This window comes from Nicotiana tabacum, chromosome 16 (assembly GCF_000715075.1).
Source record: "Nicotiana tabacum cultivar K326 chromosome 16, ASM71507v2, whole genome shotgun sequence".
Lineage (NCBI taxonomy): Eukaryota > Viridiplantae > Streptophyta > Magnoliopsida > Solanales > Solanaceae > Nicotiana > Nicotiana tabacum.
The window spans coordinates 9021863-9044289 of NC_134095.1; the positions used below are offsets into that span (position 1 = coordinate 9021863).

Sequence of the window (22427 nt, forward strand, 5' to 3'; positions counted from 1 at the left end):
TATGAACTTGTGTAAACAATTCTGAATAAATTAAGAGTAATTCTTACACATAATTTTTTTGACTATTAGAGAACTTCTTCCATCTTTAATTGCCTGTGTGATACAATTCTTTAGGTGACAATAAGTTTCAATGGCAATGTTCTTACTGTATTCTTTTATTAGTAGTATTTTGAGGAGTAAGTTATTAAAATATACTACTAAGTATAGGGCCCTCTTATGGTTCAGCTTTGAAAATTGAAAGAAGATTGTTATAACTAAAAAGCTTGTATAAAAGCGATGTAGTGCATTTACTACTATTTCTGTAGTCAAAGGTTGTTTATTTCACTACATTTTGAAATACTTTTCTTAAATATTCATAACTACAAAATTAGCGATTTATATTACCTTTTTTAGTTTCTCCCCAGATCCCATGTATGGGAATACACTGGGTTCGTTTTTTTTTTTTGGTTTCTAAATTTGTAATCCAATTATTTTGTAAAACAAAAAACTCATGCTTAATTCGCATGTAAAAAAAGTCGCATTAACATTTCTAGAAATGACTATACCATAATAAAGTGTTACAAAAGCGATACTTTCTCACGATTTGAAGATCTTTAAATAAAAAACGACATAAATATATAGTATTCAATAAGCATTCAAAGGATTTCTTCCGAAAGAAAAGAAAAAAAGGGAAGAAAGCAATAACTAAAAATCTTTTCAAGTAGGATTCAAACATATGACAAAATTAGTTAACCTACTCTAGTACTCTTGTATCACTGAGGTATTATGGATTCATCATTATTTATAATAAAATGATACTACTACTATTTATTTGGGATTTTCTCACTAATTATATGCAGTTTTTCTCTTTTATTCAGTAGAATTATTCATCATTCCAATTTCCAAGTTTCCACACAGCTATCTTTTCCCCAACATAACTATTTAATGATAGAGAAATAGTAACAATTTGAACAGTAATATCACTGGTTTTGAATTGCCACATCAGTATACTACTATTTAAGCATATAAAAATTTCTCCAAAATGGAACACATAAGTAAAAGAAAAACTAAAATTTGGAAAATTGAGAGCACACTTTCCCCCTTCGACTCTCCTTCTTTTCAATCTGTTTAAAGTTTAAAGCGGCAGAATTTCCATCGAACTCCGAACATGGAACCAATTCGTAACTCCAAACTGAATATAGATCCATAAAAACATTCAAAACTAATTATGGAAGCTCCCCAGAGTTTAATCGGCAAATTATACACTTCTTATTGCGACGGCATACATTTTGCTAAGCCAATTTCCTCCTTCAGAACTAACGAAGTTGATTTAGTAAGTGTTGGCCTCAATTAGTTGATTTATTGAATTCGCAAAACGTTTTCATTTTAAATTACCTCTTTTTTCCTCACTATTTTTGATTTTCTTTTTCTCTTTAGGTGCGAAATGTGCTGCAAATATTACAAGGTTTTACGAGTACGCTGTTGTATTGGGATGAATTAGGGCAGCGTTTTTGTGTGCGGAGTGGAATATACGTTAGCCATCTTTCACATACCAGTCTTTATCATGTACTTAATCAGTTCACTTATGCAGCAACTTGCTTGAAAATGGTTGAGATTAGAATTCATAAGGTTGAAAAATCTGTGCCTTCACCACCACCCACTTTGAGGGCATTTTGTTGCTCTATCTCCACTTGGCTAACAGTAAGTGTCTACTTTGTTGTTTGCTTTATCTAATATTTGAGTGTATGCATTTAGAGCTTAAGTTATATTCTTCATCAGTGTAAAGAATTTTTACACCATCAGGTCATGTTTACCTGTTGTAGCATGCAATCTGTCTTGTTTTCAAGAAAAATCCCACATTTTAAGGTGAATTATATGTAGATAATCCTTTGGATGACCTGATAGTGTAAAAAAATTCCTTACACTGATAGTGTTTATAGCCTAAACTCATGAATTTATATATAAACAAAAGGATTTTGAACTTCTTTTATGGAGCAGTGGTTACGGGAAGGCGCATTGAAAGAGGAGATGAAGGTGGTCAACTCCTCTAGTTTAACTACTCCAACCCTCTTGGGATTGTCAAGTTCTTTATCAAGGTTGGTACATTGTATCCGAATAAATTACCTTGTGAAATGAAAATTTTGAAAAATAGCATGGTGTAGTTCATTGACCGAGAAGTGATGCTGGTGCCATTAAGCATAATAAAAAAGAAAAAAAGTGGGGAAAAATCCCTCCACCTCTAACCATTAGTTGAAGCTTGAGTCACCAAAGGTGGGAGGGGGATGGGAAGTGGAAGAACCACTATTGCCTTTGCGGAGAGGGGAGGGGGCATATGGGGGCGGGATTTTAAAAAAAAGAACCAAAATAAAAATAAAAATAGAAGCTACTCAAATCAAGGAAAACGAAATGGAAAGAAGATGTGAAGAATGAAGATTATGCAGGGTAGTCATCATCGAAGTAAATGGAATATGAGCCAGGGATGAAGAGCTAAAACAGTGGTTACTAAGTGAAGATAAGAGGATACTTAGTTGGGTTTGTTATGATAGAGGTCTAGTATAGTTATGATAAGCTAAAAATCTGATAAACCAAAAGGGTGGCAAGAGAAAATCTTTCCATCCGGGCAGATGGATCTTAGGTGTACAGATGGATCTTAGGTGGTGCTTCACTAGAGTCTATGGGCCTCACTCCAATTGGGAAAGAACGGTTTTTTGGGAGGAATTGTCTGCCATAAGGGGCTTAAGGAGTGAACACTGGGTGATAGGCGGATATTTCAATGTATGTAGATTTGAGCATGAAAGGTTCAATTGCATAAGAAGATCCGGAGCTATGAAATTTTTTTCTGACTTCATCCAAGAGATGGAATAGATTGATCTCCCACTCCAGGGAGCCACATATACCTGGTTTAGGGGAGAAGACTCTGCTCAAGCATCTAGGATTGATAGATTCCTCATCTCCAATGAATGGAATGACACCTTTGGCTCTGTGAAGCAATTAGCTCTCCCAAAGGTTATATCAGATCACAGGCCAATAGTGTTGGAAAGTGGTGACTGGTCATCAAATCCTTCCTACTTCAAATTTGAAAATATGTGGCTACAACACGAGGGTTTCAGGGAAAAAATTTCAGAATGGTGGCAGAGTTACACGGTTAATAGCACCCCTGACTTTATCCTTTTCCAAAAGCTGAAACATCTGAAGAAAGACATAGCCATATGGAACAAAGAAGTATTTGGCAAAATAGAAACAAGGAAAGCCAGAGCTTTGGAGGAACTGATGCTACTGGAGCAACTAACTGAAGGCAGGATTTTGAGCCAAGCTGAAAAAACAACGATGTTGAACTTAAAAGATTGAACTACAGCACCTGGCAAAGACAGAGGAGATTTCATGGAGACAAAAATCCAGGTGCTTGTGGCTTAAAGAAGGGGATAGGAACACAAAATTCTTCCAAAAAGTTGCTAACTCCCACGGAAGATACAACTGCATAGACATGCTAAAGGTGGACGATGAAATCATTGAGGACAAAGATCTTATCAAAGGTAAAATACTCGACTACTACCAGAATCTATACTCTGAGGATGAGGATTGGAGACCTACAACACATTTTGAGGGTCTAGAGCGCCTAACACATGAAGAAAGGGTGGATCTGGAGAATGCCTTTTCAGAAGATGAAGTGAGAGATGCCATAAACAGTTGTGCCCCTGACAAGAGCCCCGGTCCAGATGGCTTCACAATGACCTTCTTTCAGAAGTCATGGGATACCATTAAGCATGATGTACTTGCCGCCATCAACCACTTCCATCAAAACTGCCACATGGTTAAGTCTTTCAACGCATCATTTATTGCACTCATCCCTAAAAGAAAAGGAGCTATAGAGCTAAGAGATTATAGACCTATAAGTCTCATAGGCAGCATTTACAAGATTGTAGCTACAGTGCTAGCTGAAAGACTCAAAGGGGTGATAGGGAAGCTTGTTTCTGGTCATCAAAATGCTTCTATCAAGGGGAGGCAAATAACTGATGCTACTCTTATAGCAAATGAAGTTTTGGATTGGAAAATGAGAACGGGGGAAGCTGGACTTTTGCTCAAGTTGGATGTTGAAAAAGCTTTTGACAAATTGGGTTGGTCTTATCTATTCTCAATACTTAGACAAATGGGATTCGGAGAGAAATGGATCAAGTGGATTAGATACTGCATCACTATAGTCAAGTACTCCATTCTTGTTAATAGAAGCCCAGTGGGATTCTTCTCTCCAAAGAGAGGGATTAGACAGGGGGACCCTCTTTCACCCTTCCTTTTTATACTGGCTATAAGTCCAATGCTTGAAAAAGCTAAACAACTACAATGGTTTGAAGGGTTCTCAGTGGGTAATAGCAGGAGCTCTCCTATTTCTGTGTCACACCTTCTGTTTGCAGATGACACCCTCATCTTCTGTGGAGCAGAAAAGTCTCAAGTCCTTCACCTAAACATCACTCTTATGTTATTTGAAGCTATGTCTGGCCTGCACATTAATATGCTCAAAAGTGTTATCTACCCAGTGAACTCGGTACCAAATTTGCTAGAACTAGCAGACATTATGGGTTGTAATACAGGCTCCTTCCCTACCACATATCTGGGTCTTCCTTTAGGTGCCAAATACAAGTCTACTGAGATATGGAATGCAGTAGTTGAAAAATTTGAAAAGAAATTGGCTACGTGGCAGAGGCAATACATATCTCTTGGTGGCAGGCTTACCCTTATCAATAGTGTATTAGATAGCATACCCACCTATTTCATGGCACTCTTTCCTATCCCAGCAAAGGTTCAAAAGCAATTGGACAGAATAAGAAGGAACTTTCTATGGGAAGGGAATAACATCAGTCACAAGATTCACCTGGTGAAATGGACCAAAGTCACACTTCCGAAAGCACTTGGTGGACTTGGAGTTAAGGACCTAGCCTTACATAACAAAAGTATGTTGATGAAATGACACTGGAGGTTTAATCAAGATGATGCTGGCTTATGGAAGGAAGTTATCATAGCAAAATATGGTAGACTCAACCATTGGTGTACCAACAGAATTAGAACTCCTTATGGCACAGGATTATGGAAGAGCATACACAATTTATGGGGAGCTTTCTCTACTAACATTCATTTTCAGATTGGCGACGGGGCCACTACAAAATTTTGGACTGAAAAATGGATAGGGGACTCAACACTAAAGGAAGCTTTTCCAAATCTCTTTCTTATTGCAGGAAATACAGAATCCCTTGTTTCTCATAACAGAGAAGGCAACACATGGAGCCCGATCCTCAGAAGAAACCTGCAAGATTGGGAGGTGGAGGATTACATAGACCTGCTAAAGTTATTGGAGAATCACACTATAAACACTCAACTGAAGGACAAACTGAAATGGGGAAACTCAAAGGATGGAACTTACTCTGTCAAGGCAGGGTATGCTAAAATATGCTCCAACAGTATGATGATTGATCTATGGCCTTGGAAACTAGTATGGAAGACAAAACTGCCACCCAAAGTCTGCTGCTTCAGCTGGTTGGCCTTAAAGGATGCATGCCTCACCCAAGACAACCTCACCAGAAGAAATTTTCCACTGGCCAACAGGTGTTACATGTGTCAAGTGAACTCAGAATCTGTTAACCATCTTTTCCTACATTGTTCAGTAGCCACAGACAAATGGAACATGTTTCTTAGTATTTTTGGTCTACACTGGACTATGCCATTCAATGCCAGAGAGGCATATGTGAGCTGGAGCTCAAGGGAAGTTGACAGAACCATCAAGAAAGTCTGGAATATGGTACCTGCAAGCATTTTTTGGTGTATCTGGGTCGAAAGGAATAGTAGATGTTTTGAAGGATTATCAACTTCAATAGATTGCTTAAAGGCTAGATGTTTGGTTAATTTGTTTCACTGGGCTAACTTTACTACTGTAAACAACTATGATGTTTTTTTGGACTTTGTCAGCTCTTTAGTTTTGTAGCACTCAATTGTAAATAAGCTGTCAAACTCACTTCCTTTGTAACTTTTGCATATTCCTGATGCATTTTATGATATATTCCACTTACTTCATCAAAAAAAAAAAAAAAAAATCTTTCCATCTCTGGGAAATTACAATTAATTGGAGTTGAAGAGAGTAAAAAATCCTGGCATCTTATTGCAGATGAGAGAAGAACTTCCTAAGATTGGTAAATCACAATGTGTTTGATTGGGAGAGCTATATGAGAGAACTTATTTTCTTTAACTTCTATACATGTCAAAATTCTAACTTCCTCTATGCTGGATGTTTGGCCTCGGCTTTGGTGCACACTTTCGTACATATAACTAAGGGAATTGCTTATTGCCTTTTCTCGCGGTTTCAATGTGCATTTTTCTTGATTGTAATATGTGCATCTCATGTTTTGTTCTGCTTCTTTTACTATTTGTTTGTGGATATAGTGGATATCTCATATCTTAACAGAGATTCGTAAATTTCTGAGAAATCATTCCAGGATTTACTTTTTCCAACACGAACTGTTGTGTAGCTCCGATCTTGCAGCATTTCTAAATGTTGCTTGATGAAATATGTTTGTGTGTGTGTATATATATATATATATATATATATATAGATTATACTGGGTTGTTGTTATTGTTGTTGTTGTAAACATGCGTTTTGATTCTTATTTCCATCTTTGATGGACCTGTTATCCGTCCTCATTGTCCTTTCTCTGTAAGACTTTCTTTTGCTGCCTTTCTTCTGCTATCCTGATTATGTGTGTACATATTTTCAGGAAACCCCTCTTTCCTTTTGAAATGCCAAGGGGGAGGCGACTGGTGCTCCCCTTTTGCATGCCTTACCCAAAAGAATTTTAACAGCTCACTTGTTTGACTGGTCTTGCTGACAGATCTTTTCCCTGTACTTTTAGGGGTTATTAATTAAAGTTCCTAACAGGATTTATCAATGCCATATTAGTTTGTGTGCAGGAGCTGAGTTTTTGTTTCAACTAGTGCAAGGAGCCATTCCACAAGCTTATGATGAAACTAATTCTTCTATCTCTGCCACAGCTATTGCTGTGCATATTCTTAATTATTTATTTAAGAAGCTGACTGAAGTTTGTCTTGTGCAAGGAGGCGAGGTGTGTCACTGCTTTGCTTTACTGGACATATTTGCTGAGTCTTTCATCTTATAACTCATCATCTGGAGTAAATATTTTCAGGAGGATGCTTACAGGATGATATTACATGCATTTGTTAGCAGTCTTTTGCCATACATTGAGGGCCTTGATTCATGGCTTTATGAAGGAATTCTTGACGACCCCTTTGAGGAGGTAAGTTTCTATTGATTGTCGTGTTAATGGAATAGCGAATGATTTTATATAGCTTTTAACATAGATCAGAATAATAGCTTCCTGGATCATGCTTATATCTGCATGTTTCAACATCCTAGCATATTTTTATGGCGAGTGCATTTTGAAGTCAAAAGTCTAGCGGAGGGCAAATGTTCGCTATATTAGTTCAGAGTTTTATCTGGACCTTAACCCTTTTTTTCTTTTATTGGAAAAAGAAGTATGCCTAAAGTGCAATGTGGCAAAGGAAGAAGGGCTATTCCATAGTATACCTTTTTAACTTTGGTACAGAACTTCAATTTCATGAATAATTAAGCTAGTCTAATAGTGTACGTCTAGATATGTTACACTGACTCGACTATGGCATACTGGTATGGATAAAGGGTACTTTAATATATTTTTGATATATCTTGTACCATATGAAGTATCTAATCTGATATCATATAATAAATGAAGAATGTATGCAACAGTGATCCATAGTGCTTGTTTTGATAAAGCGTTTCACGGATTATTTAATATGGAGCCAAAATTGTATTATGATTCCAAGACATCCATTACTCATGCTATTGTGTAAGCAATTAATGCTCTAGCAAAAAGCTTATTTGTGCTCTTAACATCTAACATGATACAGTCTAAAAAGTATGATGTCTAATTACTATAAGTTATGGCATTTGTACAAATTGTTGAAATTAGTTAACTGGTGAATTTTCCTCGGCAAATTTGGAGTATGAGTTAGGTAATTTTAGTATGTTTTCCTTTTCATTTTTGATTTTCATAGTTATGGCTTATGGCAGACAGTTCAGCAACACCTATGTTTAGACATTGAAGTTCTCTAAGACAATCTTATGTCTGTATGCTTATTATGCAGATGTTCTTTTGTGCTAACAAAGGAATTGCAGTTGATGAGTCTGAGTTTTGGGAGAAGAGCTATCTGCTGAGATCTGCAAAACTGGATACTGGTTGTCAAGCTGATTCTTTGCTTTCAATAAAGCGGACAAACGATATGGGTAGAAGAGAACCTAATGATGTGCCTGGTTTGGCAAATGAAAAAGAGGCAAAAGAGAGAGGTTTGGATGTATGTCCGCTGTTTATCAAAGAGATAGCCAGGGATATTATCTCTGCTGGAAAGTCATTGCAGCTTGTTCAACATACTACGATGAGATCCTCAGTATCTGCCAGTTCTATTCAAACTGGCGGGCGTATTGCTGGGTTAAGCTTGTCAGAGATCTTTTGTGTCACTTTATCAGCTCTTATTGGCTATGGGGATCACATATCTGATTACTTTTTCCAGGAGAAGAAAATTGTATCATTAGTTAAATCAATTATTGGAAGGCAAAAAGTAGAAAGAAGTAACGAGAGCTTCCAAGAGATGGCATGCTCAGATAAAGAATGGTGTAAGTTCTTGGTTGATACAGTGGCTCAGAAAGGAAGAGCTGATCTCGATTCATGTCATGCTCTTGGAGAGGAAGTGGATAGCTTTGTTGTGAAAGGAGATAAGCTACCTTTAGATGGAAATGATATTCTATCTTTAGGATTCCGTCCTGAAAATCCAGCTATAACTACTAGCCAAAATTTTCTTCATGCAAATAGGGATGCTTGGGGTGCATTGAATTTATCTAGAGAGTTTTACCTCCCCCCTCTTAATGATGAGGGATTAAGGGAGGCAATATTCATTGGAAGTGGTGGGTCATGCGTGGCAACCAAAAATACAAACTATACCTTTGGTTTTCAGTTTGGTGAATCTGTACGTGATCGATTAGAGGAAGATGTCAATTTTCTGGAGGAGCTGTTCCCATTTCCAACTCTTCTTCCTCCTTTTCAGGTACTGATATCTTGTAACCTCAGTAGTCATAAAAGAAATATAATTTAACTTGTTTTTGACATGCTCAGTATTCCTCACCTTCACTTCCCAAGGCTGGGTAGGAGGTCATTTATCTATGATTTTTTTTTAGCCTAATATTTTCTTCTTATACCAGGTCATATCATATAAATATATAGTACTTTACACCAGTAAAAAACAACTTTTAAAACAAGGGGTGTGATAATGTGGTCTAAACCATAGAACCATCCGAAAATGTTCTAGTTCAGCCAAAGTTGTTTTGGTTTTGTCTCGGTCTTGTTTCATTATGGTATTCCACATTGGGTGGCTAACTTATACTGTGACCAACTGCCTAGTTAACTGAATATAGTTTTCTGCCAGTAAGAAAGTCAATTCTGACAGGTTGCTACTGCTTATTATTTAATTGTCGAGGTTGGAATTTGTGTTTAGCATGCCATCAAATTCACCAGGACCTTTAAATTTACTGCTTTTCTTGTATTTCCAGCACCATCCTTGTCATGCAAGACTTCAACTTGCAGCATTTTCTGAACCCACTTTGCATAACTCTCAATCTGTCACCATCCTCCTCTTGTTTCTTCCCTTGGGAATCTGACAATCCCATTTGGGATATCAAACCATGAGCTAAGCATGGATTATAACAGACATTTCCGTTATTGACTGGCTAGATTGGGTTTTGAGTTTGAGATTTAACAGATTGGCTAAATCATTTTGGACCTTCAGTTGGAAGTGCACCTGTATCAAGATTAGGCTCTAAATAGTTTGTTTCTTAAGTGAACTTAGTTTAAATAGTTCGTGTCAAGTCATCTGGGGTTATGGCTAGTAGTTGTCTTAGTCTAGATTTTATTCCATCTTTTGAAGTTTAAATTTAACATTATTTTTGGAACAGGAGGATCATCACGTATCGGAGGTGTTTCCTTTCCAGGAAAATAGTACACTCCCTTCAAGGACCTTAAACTGGATTGGAAGGGTTGAACCAAGGAATACTCCGTTGCCTACGGTTATTCTTCAAGAATGCCTTATTTTCTTCATAAAAAAACAGGTAGTAGCACGTAGCTAAAAATACCTTTTTATATTTACATGGTTGAGATTTAATATGTCCAACCGCATCTCTTTTTTTGATAAGGTATATGTCCAACTGCCTCTTGTTATGCACTGCAGGCTGATTGTATTGGCAGGAATATTCTGTCAAAATTACTATGTGAGTGGAGACTGCTAGAAGAGCTGGAAGTTTTGCGTGCTATATACTTGTTAGGCTCAGGTCTGCATTGGTTTTTGATGAGCTAGCTTTTTAGTAGTCAATCGTCATTTGCATTCTTTACATGATTATTATATTGCTCTCTCCAGGTGATTTGCTGCAGCACTTGTTGACAGTGGTCTTCAATAAATTAGACAAAGGAGAAAGCTTGGATGATGATTTTGAATTAAACACAACACTGCAGGTCCAATTGGTCAACTCAATCCTTTTGCTTGCTTGATTAGTTCCCATCTATCTGTCGGCAGAATTTTTCTATGAAAGATTCTTCTCTTATGTTGTCAAAGTGGCTTCTCTATTAGTTAGTTGTAACCCCCCAAAAGGAAAAGTGCCATTCGTGCAGCTGGGAAAAGATTTTCCAATTCTTTCCTTTCCTTTTAACAACTTGATTTTCTTATCTATAGATAGCACTTGATCAGTATTCATATTCTAAAAGAGGAAGACTGGTGACTTTCTTGTTAATGATATTAAATTTTGAACAAACTTACTGGCAACTTTAAAATATGCATCCAAAGAAAGGAAAACAGCTTCTCGTTTTCTACTAGGTTCCAGCTGTAGTTTGAACTCTGAATATGTATTGTAGATTATCTTACACAGTGCTGAAATATCAAACTGGAAAAAAGAACTATGTATGCGCGAGCTGGCCTGGACCCCCCCGATACCCCCCCCCCCCCCAAAAAAAAAAAAAAAAAGAGAAGAAAAAGAACTGTGTGAAAGTAAGTCAATGACCTCTCTGTAATATCAGAAAAGGAGAATAAAAGATCAGATAGACCGTTTGCCTTCATCTTTAATTGTTGAAAAGGGGTTGAACTAAAACTACTGCAGCCTTTGGCGTCTGCAGAAGCCAATAATTGGTGTTTCCCGCTCCTATTTGTCCTATTATCTGGACTTTTAAATTGTTTTCTGCTACTGATGTCTGACTTCTCTAATTCCAGTCCCTTGAGTCTGCAAGTGAGGAAGCCCCTTTTGTATGCACTTAACCTTTATTTTAATTCAGGAATCAATCCGATACTCTGCTGATGCCACGCTATTAAGCTCGCCGGATTCATTAATTGTGTCTGTAACAAGAAATAATGCCACTAGTGATGATGACCAGCATGGTATGCCTGTTCCAACTTCGACACCTCGAAAGAGTCGAGGGCAGAACTTTGGCATTGATGGCCTGGATACACTCATGTTTACATACAAGGTATGCTACTTGTTTTGTGGTGCTTTGGGCTGTCTGATCTGTGGTGTCTTACAACCTTGACATGTTGTGTTAAATGTTGAAATGTAACAGGTTCCTTGGCCCCTTGAACTAATTGCAAATACAGAAGCAATAAAGAAGTATAATCAGGTAGCTAATGGACTGCTGTAGTTCCCCTCATGATGCAATCGGTCTAAATGTTCTGCTCAGTAGTTTTGTCATCTTTTTCAGGTTATGAGGTTCTTACTGAAGGTCAGACGTGCAAAATTTGTTCTTGATAAAGCTCGGAGGTGGATGTGGAAGGTCTGTTCTCTGTTATCTTCTTTTGCTATAGTTACTTTGCAAACCAAATAGAAATTGCTAGCTATTCAATAACATTTATGTTAAGTGTCCCACATTGGTTGAGGGATGGGCTATTTGTCTCCTTATATGATCTTGGAGAATCATCACCTCATAAACTAAGCATTTGGAGTCAACTGCTATCCATTTTCTTTAGTATGGTACCAGAGCCAAACTCATCTCATTATTGATTTGTTCGATGTTGGGACCCATGTTATATTGTCCACGCTCCAGATACATGCGAGGGGGTGTTAAGTGTTCGACACTGATTAAGGGATGGGCTATTTGTCTACTTATATGGTCTTGGACAATCTTTCCTCATTAAATAAGCTTTTGGGGTTGAGTTAGGCCAAAGGTCCATTTTCTTTAACAATGGTGTACTTTATGTCTTCTAACAGGTTCCTTTAGTTGCTCTTATTAAAATGTTAACCTAGCAACTTCGTCTTCCAGGACAAAAGCTCCACATCTATTAACCGCAAGCATCATTGGTTACTGGAACAAAAACTGCTACATTTTGTGGATGCTTTCCACCAATATGTGATGGACCGGGTATTCTCTCTCTCTTCGTTATTAAATCAATCTTGCCTTTTTAATACTGTGTCTTCTTGTATGCCAGTATCTTCCCTGCTCTCTTGATTTGTGAAAAAATTTGCTTGACTTTGGTTGTCGTGGCTTTTGCCAGTCTGCATTTCTATTGGGGAAGTATAGGGCACTGATACTGATGGAAAATTGTTGCAACATGAGGTGGATTGACGGGCATGGTGATTTCTTCGTGGAAAGTACAAATTTTATAATTTGCCTTTATATTCTTCTATGTTCTCATAAACAATTACTAGTATCACAGTGTTGCCTTCTGCTTTGTGTTTTTACCGGAGCTTAGACCCCTATTATAAGGTAAATGCAATTTCTATCATCAATCAAGGCTCTATCTCAAACTAGTTGGGATAAATGCCGCTTCTGACATGCTTGATAAAATGAAGAAATCATGGATTCACAAAGCTCTTAGAAACATAAAATATTAGTCTGTTCATTATCTGCACTTGACTGTAATGCCATCAAACATCAGTAAAAGGACGGCCTTTGCAAACAATTGTTGCTACATTTTATATCTGTTAAGAGTATCTCGCCATGTGACTGTAGGTGTATCACAGTGCATGGGGTGAACTCTGTGACGGTATGGCTGCAGCGAGATCATTGGATGAAGTCATAGAAATACACGAGGCTTACTTGCTGGCTATTCAAAGGCAGTGCTTCGCTGTTCCAGAAAAACTGGTATTACACGGACGCAATCTTTATTTGTTTTTTCCCCTTCCCAAAACATGGAAATGGAGAATCAAGCCTTGAGGGGTTAACTGGAAACAATTTCCTTTTTCCAGTGGGCACTGATTGCTAGCCGTATAAACAGTATTCTTGGATTAGCTCTGGATTTCTATTCAGTACAGCAGACTCTTAGCAGTGGAGGGGCAGTTTCAGCTATCAAGGCGAGGTGTGAAATGGAAATCAATAGGATAGAGAAACAGTTTGATGACTGCATAGCTTTCCTCCTGAGGGTAAGTCCATTTCTCCCTTATTTTGATACTAACCCTAACGTTATAATTACTTCAATAGCAGGGACTTGATTGACTCTCATACCATTTTGCAAAATTTCAGATCCTCTCTTTCAAGCTCAATGTGGGACAGTTTCCTCATTTAGAAGATCTGGTTACCAGAATCAATTACAACCATTTCTATATGTCACATAATGGAAGTTTGATAAATGCACCTAGCTCTAATGCGGTCCCTTCCAAATCAGGAAAGTTCTTTTCAAATCAAAGAGATTGAACGAAGTCTTGAAGGATTATTATCTCTGTTTTTATTTTTCTTTGTACAGCATTTATATAGTAGATTGCCTCCTTGTACTGGTGGTTTGCTACCATGGGATGTGGTGGATGGGGGATTTTCCAACAGCTCAACCCATTCAGAGAATGTTGGTTCCACTGAAGACCCTGCAGTACTCTAGTATATTTCGTTATCTCAAATGCCATCAACGGATCGACGGCTAGCTGTTCAGATTGTTGTTTTGTCCAACATCTATTTTAGTTTTATACAAGATGTAGAGCTTGTTCTTATTTTTTCTGTAAGCTACCTTTTTTGTATTGTTATTTGAGGTGGAGCTTTTTGATGAAAGAAGTGTTTCTATCTAATTTGCTGCAGTTTTCTTCAGTGTCGGGATGTTCTAGAAATGAAAGTGTATTGTTGACTATTAAAGTACTTTGTTGGTAAATGAGTATTCTGATAATCTGAATTCCCAGCGCAAAGCAAAGACATTATTTTCTTTATCGGATAGAATTTATGTTGTTTTCTACAAGCTTTGGACCGAACAAAATTTTCATTGATAAATAAACTCCGTACATGATAGGTAATTAATTTCTAAACTCTCTCTCTTGCTGTTCTGAATCGTTTGAATGCATCTGATGGAAACTCGAGAATAATAAATGATATAAAAACTCAACTTCAAGGGAAGATTAGATACAGACAGAAGACAAATGGAGCATCTATTTTCACTTGTTCTATAGTAGTGCCTCAAAGACTTGAAAACACTGGACCTGAGTTCTTCGTTTCTCCTCTCCATCTCTGTTCTAAATTAAATTGGAACTAAAGGTAAATCAAGTACACAGAAAAGATTCAAAAACACAACTAATGTAGGATGATACATGTCATTTTTAAACAGTGTAACATGCACTGTGAAGGGTAGTGTAACAGACGATAGAAAACTGTGCGTGTGTTTGGGGGGGGGGGGGGGTTGGTGAGGAAGATGCATGCCTTGATAACAGTTCAAAGCTGGAATTAGAGTCCAAAGTAATAAGTCAGGTCTTCTCATAAAATCAGAAGTTTCAGGACAATGAAAAGCTTTAGCAAGGTTCCACCAAGCAGATTCAGAACTTCCAGAAATCTTGAAGCAGAGATGAAAAGTATACAGACATTCCAACCCGAAGAGCTAGATATTTGAAAAGGCAGAAGTCTCATAACATAGCATGACGATTTATTTGAAAAAGCTACGACAACTTTTGAAATATAAACTTTAGTCCGACTGTAATCTGCTTGGCTATAGTATATGAGATCCAGTAGTAATGCTTTTGGTAGATTCCTAATGAAGTAATCCTGTGTTAAAAAGAACATAGTCATGTGTTAGTAGGATGATCAACTTTGTCAAGATAGAATTTGTAAAGGAAAATAATTACTCATCTACACCTTAAACGTACAACTCTAACTTAGTTCAATAAAGTAAGTTAAAGAGGGAGTAACATCAGATTTGCCGGGGTACTGCAACAAATGCGAACAACGTCCATGTAACAGCAAAGAGGGAGTAACATCATACTTGCCAGGGTACTGCAACAAATGCGAACATCGTCCATGTAACAGTATTGCTATGAAAAGTTCAAACAACCAGTTTCAAACTTCTTCTAAAATTCAAAATCATTCTCCTACCTAAATGTTGTATATCCTAAACAACTGCAATCTCATTCAGCAACCATGATAGCATCATCCCTGAGGCTCTCAATACTTCGCATTCTAATTCTTAAGAACAAATGCATGTTCTGATGATGATAATTTACCAAATCTAGAAGTAACAGCAGAAGGATGTTGCATAAGGAGGAGGAAGCAGTGCCAAATCAAAGAAGGTTGATCTGTATTCTCTTCCTTGTATGCATTTTTCACTTGTGTATCTTTCTAGTATCATTCAGACTTTAAGAGCATAACCTTTCATGTGAAGCAGTGAATTGTAACTAGAGAAGTTGCTACAGTCTCTGAGGTTTTACGATCACTTTTCCACAAATGAAAAAGATAGTTCTGATTCACAACTCTTGTCCTAAGAAGAAACAAAATCTGATTGGACTAAAGAAAACATCATATCTCACATCATAAAAGAGGAAGACAACAAGAAGATTAAGTTTACTCGAAGCATACTCCGTAAAGTGGGATGAGTCATACCAAAACATTTACAGTCTCAAAGTACTACTCCCTCAGTCCCATTTTCATGTGTTCTTGTTTGACTGAGCATAGAGTTTAAGAAAGAAAACAAAGACTTTTGATACTTGTGGACTAAAACATGAACTATACATCATGTCATTAAGGAAAAAATGAGATTATTTTTAAACTTAGAAAAATGTCATTTTTTTAGACAGAATAAAAACAAAAGCTTGCCAATTAAATTGGGACAAAGAGAGTATCAAATACGATAGCTGCAATGCAACAATTTCCTGAAAGTTAAAAAAGACACAGCATTAAAATTCCCATAAAGACATTTCAACAAACACCTTTAGCTCAAAGGCACGATAACATTGTCTTAACGACACAACCCAGATGCAGAATTCAGATTCAAACAACTTTTTCGCACTAAGTTATTCCAGCAAAATCAAGCAAGCACAATCAAAATGTTAAAAAAAAAACAATCGAAAATAAAATTACCTGGGGTGTAAGTCTACCAAGAAGCTTTCTTAACACCTTGCAAAGCACCACGAGCAGCCAAACCACGGAACACAATACGCGACATTCTAAACTTCTCATACACAGCACGTGGCCGACCTGTGAAAACGCAACGATTTCTGATTCGAGTGAATGAACTGTTCCTTGGCAATTTCGAAAGCTTGTAACGATGAGCTTCTCTCATTTCAGGGGGGAGTTCAGGATCTTGAACAAACGCTTTGTAAAGCTTTCGCCTTAATTCATACTTAGCTGATAAAAGCCTGCGTTTATGATCTTGAATATTTCTCGTGAATTTCTTCCCTAATGCCACCATTGAGTTCATTTTTGCTCTCGCTCGTTCGATTCCAGTCGATTTGCTGAAGAACTTTGAGATTTCAGCTTACTATTTAGGGCTTCACCTGCAGGCTTTTTTGGGCTCATCTTAATTATTCATAATTCAATAATGGGCCCAACGGAATAGGCCTATTGTTGGGAGGCCCAACGTTAGGAGATAGTTCAACGACGTTAGTTGCAATCACTATATTATGACCATTGAGATCTTTACACAAACAGCCGATTAAATTTGCTTTTTATTTTTTTATAGTTGGTATATATAAATTATATACTGATTTTACATGAATATATGAATATTATACATTTGTCGACTAATTTTAATTTAAATGGTTGGATGGGCGACTATTTTGATTATTTCTTCTATTATTACGTTTAGATAGTTAAACTAGCTTTCACGAACTTTTTATTTAACTTTATATACTAATTAGAGTTGTATTTCTATACTTTCCATATGATGACCTTTTAGAAAAAAAATTTGATCTAAAAATAAAAAATTCACGAACTTACACTTTGTGGCTTGTGCCTCAGGACTAGTGGTGGCAAAATGGATAAAAAATAGTTATCCATCCATATTATTCATTAAAAAAAATAGGTTGGATAACGAACTTTTTATAAATGGGTCAAATATGGATAAGATCCATATTATCCATTTAAAAAACTGAATAACCGATGTGTTTAACTTTTATATTTATAAAGACTCAAATTGGGGATTTCCTCAAGTTTGAGGAAAATCAGCTGGTTAACCCATTTTCTATCCATATTAAATATGGGTCGGGTCGGATAGATTCATCAGTTTTTGTATTACCCATTTTTAATTGGCTCATATCCAACCCGATTTTCCCGTTTTACATCCAAACTCAGGGCTGAGATTTTGTTTTGCACCTCCCCTAAAACACATTTTAACCCATTGAGAATACGTATTCCTGCGATAAAAATGAGGTATATTTTGAGAGATTATGATTCAAATCTTAGCAAAATGAAAATATTTGGTAAATAGAGTTATTCGGAATCGCTGCACTTTAGTGAAACAAAATTTTATGGGGCATCCTATTTGGTGGCTCACATTTAACTTATATCCACTTTAAAAAAAATTAAATTAGTATCCGAAGTACATACTACTTCAGGCCTTTTCCTCGTCCTCGTCCTCCTTCTTAGTCGCTGTAAAAACAAATGTGAAGGTAAATTTACAAATTGTAAGCTGGTTTTAAGGTAGTTTATGATGTTTTACAGTAGTGAACTGCTGTGGCGCTCCTTTTTTTGCTATTGCTTAGGGTTTCTTTCTTTTTCTTAATTGCAAAATAGGTTTGTTAGATTTATTGTTATTTTGACGAATGGATGATTGAGGTTTGTTTTTTATGATATTTGGATGTTACGTTTCAAATTTAAAATCATTTATAGTAGATTTAGCTGTTGAATCGAGTATTGGATTGTTGAAATTTGAATAACAAATTTCTATTTCGGAGCAATTTGCACTTCAGGCCTATTTGACCTTAAGTGCATCTTAAGTGTAATTTTTTTTCACTTTAGACCTATTTGACCTTAGGTGCAGGAAATCATTTATTGCACTTCAGACCTATTTGGTCTTAAGTGCATTTTAAGTGTAATTTTTGCACTGTAGTTTTCTTTTTTCTTCATCTTCAAACATGATAAGTCTGAAGTTGATCCTAAAGTGGGTTCACTTGCAAATTTTTATGCAAAGCGGGTATAAGTTTAATGGTGACCCCAAAACTGGGTATAGATGTAAATTCCCCCTTTAGTGAGTAGAGTTATCCAAAACTTGTGTTGACAAAAATACCATGTATTTGATGGAATAATCGAGGTGCACATGAATTGACCTAAACATCAATGTGCTTCCTACTATTGAGTCTTTGTATTTATCTCTAGTTGTAGTTTCTTTATATCAAAGCTATATGGTTACTGTTTGACCAAAAGATGTCAAAACCTTTATGATTAAAATAAATAATGATAAAGATGAGGTAAATCTTAGTTAAACATAATAAAATCTAGATCAAGAGACGGAGAGAGTAAGCAAGATGAATGATGTAACAAATATGTTGGAATCGAATGAATGCTCATAAATGTGAAGACTTAAATGCACAATCAAGCTTGAAAGGCGCAATCAGCGTTAAAGGGGGAATAAATATGAGATGATTGGGGAATCTCTTTATCTTCTCAGATGAACAATACTGCTTTTGTATTCACTCTTAGAGGATCTTTTACAAAGTGTTATTTTGTCTTTTTTTTCCGTGTCTCCTTTTTCTTTACTCACCCTTCCTATTTATAGGGGACAATCTCCCAAAAAACCCTAGAAAGTACAACATAGAGAATATTCGAAAGGCATATTCTTGTTGTCTCCCACTAAGTATACATTGTCATGGATGTCATGCATCGACTGACCGCCCTCAATCGTTGCCTTTCACCACGACGACCACCAGACGGTGCATCATGATAACCTCGTTCCTTGTCCTACTTAGTAATGGTCGTGGTTGCCAAATTTGGACCCATACAGTTAGTCCCTCTGCTTGTTGAGGTCGCGGCCCTGTGTGTCCTTGATAAGCGGACGCCGCCCATACCCGCGGAGAAATTTGGCGGTTGGGTTGTGACGGTTTGATCACTAACGAAAGAGTGGTACGTTCCACGGTATTCCAGATAGTATAACATATCGGGAGATGACGTCACTACCACGTGCGTCATCATTGTGCGTCTTCCCGAGGCAGATACCAATTGGCTTGTCACTTTGGTTTTGGTGCCTCTGGCTGATTTTCGCTTCGATTCTGGCACCACACAACCTTATAAATAGATGAAGGTTTAGTTCTTAAAAGAACTTTTGGTCATTTCCTTTCTAGTGTATGTGTTGTCTTCTTTAGCCATTTCTTTTCGTATCTCCAACTCTGTTTTCGTGATCTTTCTTCTCACCTTCTTCCGTTCATCGTTCTTTGCTATGTGCTTTATCAATATACCTTCTGCCATCGAGATGCCTAGAACACATCAGTCATACGAAGAGATTTCCAACGCCACCCCGCTATCTATGGCACCTCCCTCTGGTGGTGAAGATATGACAGTAGAAGAAGGGGACAGTCTTCCCACCGTGGAGGAGATATTACCGAGAAACAACATGTATCAGAATGATTTTCTTAAGAAACCTGTCCTCTCTCCTAATCCGGTGGTCTCTCAAACTAAACATGCTTACATAGATGACTTCTGATCTACGTATAACGTTCCCTCTCATATCGAGTTAGTTTTGATTAGGAGGGACTTCGTGGATGTCCACAGACCGGGGTATTGTGTATTTTATGTGTACCCTTTTATGATCGGCCATTCCTTCCCTCTTCTTCCGTTAACAGAGGAATTCTGTCGGTTCTATAAAGTCTTCCCGGTGCAGCTATCTCCGTATACGTACAAGATGTTTCTGGTATTGACGAAGTACGCGGAATGCGGGGTATGAAGTCGGCCTTTATCACCTTTTACACTTGTTTTCCCCTAGCTTTCACAGGGTACTATGATACACTTAAGGCATCGTGGGACCAAGGGTCTGGTGGTTAGGACAGATGACCAGGCAAGCCGCAAATTTTGGCATAAATACTTCTTCGTTAGAACCGAGCATCTGGTGTCAAACACAACTGGAATTCAGAAACGGTGGAATCACAACTGTAGGTGTTGGTATTTGTAGTTTATTTTCATTCTTTCCAACTTTGTGCTTATTTCTAACCTTTCCATGCAGCTGCGAGGCCCACACCTCATCCCATCGTTGGTATCTAGCCCGTTTTCTACCTAACGCGGCGGAGACTCGAGATTGACCCACTTTCATGAAATGCTTTGGGCCGAAGGTTCCATCTGGTAAATGTTTTTCTGTACTGACCTTTGGCCGTTTACCGCCGTTTATTGATACGACTCTTTGTGGTGACTGGTCGTAGGGCTTCCAGGAAGGCGACCCCAATCCCTACATTTCGCCAGGTCATCACATCAGTAGGGATGCAATTTACCTTGGTTGAGTCCGCCCGAGGGAGCCATGCGCAACCCATACAGGCCAGAGACTCTTCTCATGACATGATTGTTCGGGATGAGATCTCCTCCAGACCATTCCATCATCTTGTGGATGAGCCCTCCAATGGGGATGAATCTCCGTCGAGAAAAAGGAGGAGGGTAGAACTCGGGAAGAGAGTTGCCACCGATGCTGGAAAGAGCAGGACTGGTGCGTCGGAGACGGCACCAGTGCCTGTTTTTATGGCGGATGCCATTTTGGCAGGACGGTCTCCCCGGACCGAAGGAATATACCAAGGAGGGGGATCTGCACGTTCTATCGAAGGTGGCACATCATCTGTCGTTGGAGGTGTCATACATGCCGAGGGCGACAGTTCGAGTTTGGACGTCAACCCAGAAGATGCACGAGAGTTCATGGAACGTCATACTTATGTAGAAATAAAGATGGAGGGTTCTGATCGACATATTGTCATTCCTGGAAACTACGACTTGTTGTCGAACAGTGAGCAGACGGCGTCGGTGTTTACCCCTTTTGCGCTGCTTCTGAGAATGCGACACTTAAGGCGATGAGCGACGCAGAGTTATCATGGAGCATTTCCAGCATGGCTCTATGGGTAAATGCCTTATTCTTTTCTTTTTGTTTTTGGTTCTGTTTTGTATCCTTAGCCTATTCTTTGCTTTGAGTTTGCTTTTCATACTTAACCCTTATCATGGAAATCGAGCGTAAACGTAGGGATAAGTGGAGGAAAGCCATTTATGGGAAGATAACCACCAAATATTAGGAATACCACACCAAGCATCATGCATTGGCTGATCTCTTTACTTAGGACAACGACTTTCAGCTGTTCCGTGACGGTATTAAGCAAAAGGAGAAACAATCGGCATAGAAAGTCGAAGAGCTGAGAGAGCGAGATGAGGATCTGATGAAGGCCATTGTCCGTTGCAGTGAACTTGAGGCGGCCCATAAGGCCAGGGAAGATGAGCTTGAGCTGAGTAGGGGGGTGATGGCCGAGAATGCTGACCTCCAAGCGAAGGTGGCCAACTTAGTTTCCGAGCTTAACAGAAAGGAGGCGGAGGTCATTGACCTTAAAGATGAGCTGAGTGCGAATGCTAATGGATTGACTCATGCTGAAAGGGAGAGGGCGACGGCCATATCTGAGGCAACGGCTTTAGAGGATGCTCTTTATGTATGCAAATCAGAATGGGACAAGGAGGTGGAGACATCTGCGCTTAAGGAGGCAAGATTTAAGGGGATTATCCGAGATCTGGAGGCGGAGTTGTCCGCATTAAATGAAGAAGTTGCAGCTATAAAGGCGGATTACGTGCGTCGACAGTCGAAGCCCTCTACTTCTTATGCTTTGGCCGATCCTATCGTACCTCGAGAATTATATGAGCTATGGGAAAGTATCTGAGGCAGAACTTTTCTAATATAACAACAGTAATGGAGCAATTACTTTTTATTGTGTACCTCTGAATCATTTTCTTGTTGTGTTTGTTTATTTGACGATGACCTTTGTCGTAGTCATACTCATTTGAAGTTGTCGAAATGTTAACCCATTGCGTTTCGAGCGATGTCGAACTTCTGTCAAATTTTTTCCTTTAGTAATGGCCTTATCCATAGGGATGTTATTTTCGAGCTAATGTCGAAGTGTTACCCCGTCGTGGTTCGAGTGAACTCTTTATTTTGGCGATGGCCCTTGGCCATAGGGGTGTTATTTCAAGTTGGTCAAAATGTTA

General features: G+C 38.1%; 1 protein-coding gene and 1 non-coding gene across 4 annotated transcripts; one reads left to right on the forward strand and one right to left on the reverse strand.

The window, feature by feature from the left end:
* Positions 1–1019: 1019 nt before the first annotated feature.
* Positions 1020–14172, forward strand: LOC107802509 (uncharacterized). Of its 3 annotated transcripts, XR_012699928.1 has the most exons (17): positions 1020–1312; positions 1417–1680; positions 1978–2075; positions 6920–7082; positions 7164–7274; positions 8161–9114; positions 10019–10171; positions 10291–10390; positions 10477–10571; positions 11382–11573; positions 11664–11720; positions 11802–11873; positions 12360–12458; positions 12592–12688; positions 13050–13181; positions 13286–13459; positions 13560–14089. XR_012699928.1 is itself a non-coding variant. In XM_016626026.2 (16 exons), the coding sequence occupies exons 1-16, from the start codon at positions 1208–1210 to the stop codon at positions 13728–13730; spliced, it is 2940 nt and encodes a 979-aa protein (XP_016481512.1). In that variant the 5' UTR covers positions 1020–1207; the 3' UTR covers positions 13731–14172. The 3 variants fall into 3 exon arrangements, 2 of the variants coding, with proteins under 2 accessions (XP_016481512.1, XP_016481513.1); XM_016626026.2 differs by lacking the exon at positions 12592–12688 and having other exon boundaries at positions 13560–14172; XM_016626027.2 differs by lacking the exons at positions 13050–13181; positions 13286–13459; positions 13560–14089 and having other exon boundaries at positions 12592–12933.
* Positions 14173–14735: 563 nt separating this feature from the next.
* LOC107802510 (uncharacterized) lies at positions 14736–16777 on the reverse strand. The gene is made up of 2 exons (XR_012699929.1): positions 16359–16777; positions 14736–15050 (listed from the first exon to the last, which is right to left on the reverse strand). It is a non-coding gene; the product is annotated as an uncharacterized LOC107802510 (transcript).
* Positions 16778–22427: the final 5650 nt, after the last annotated feature.

Coding starts and splice junctions, on each gene's coding strand:
- LOC107802509 (XM_016626026.2), top strand. CDS start 1,208: ATGGAAGCTCCCCAGAGTTTAATCGGCAAATTATACACTTCTTATTGC. Junction 1,681..1,977: donor CTATCTCCACTTGGCTAACA/GTAAGTGTCTAC, acceptor TTTATGGAGCAG/TGGTTACGGGAAGGCGCATT. Junction 10,572..11,381: donor AATTAAACACAACACTGCAG/GTCCAATTGGTC, acceptor ATTTTAATTCAG/GAATCAATCCGATACTCTGC.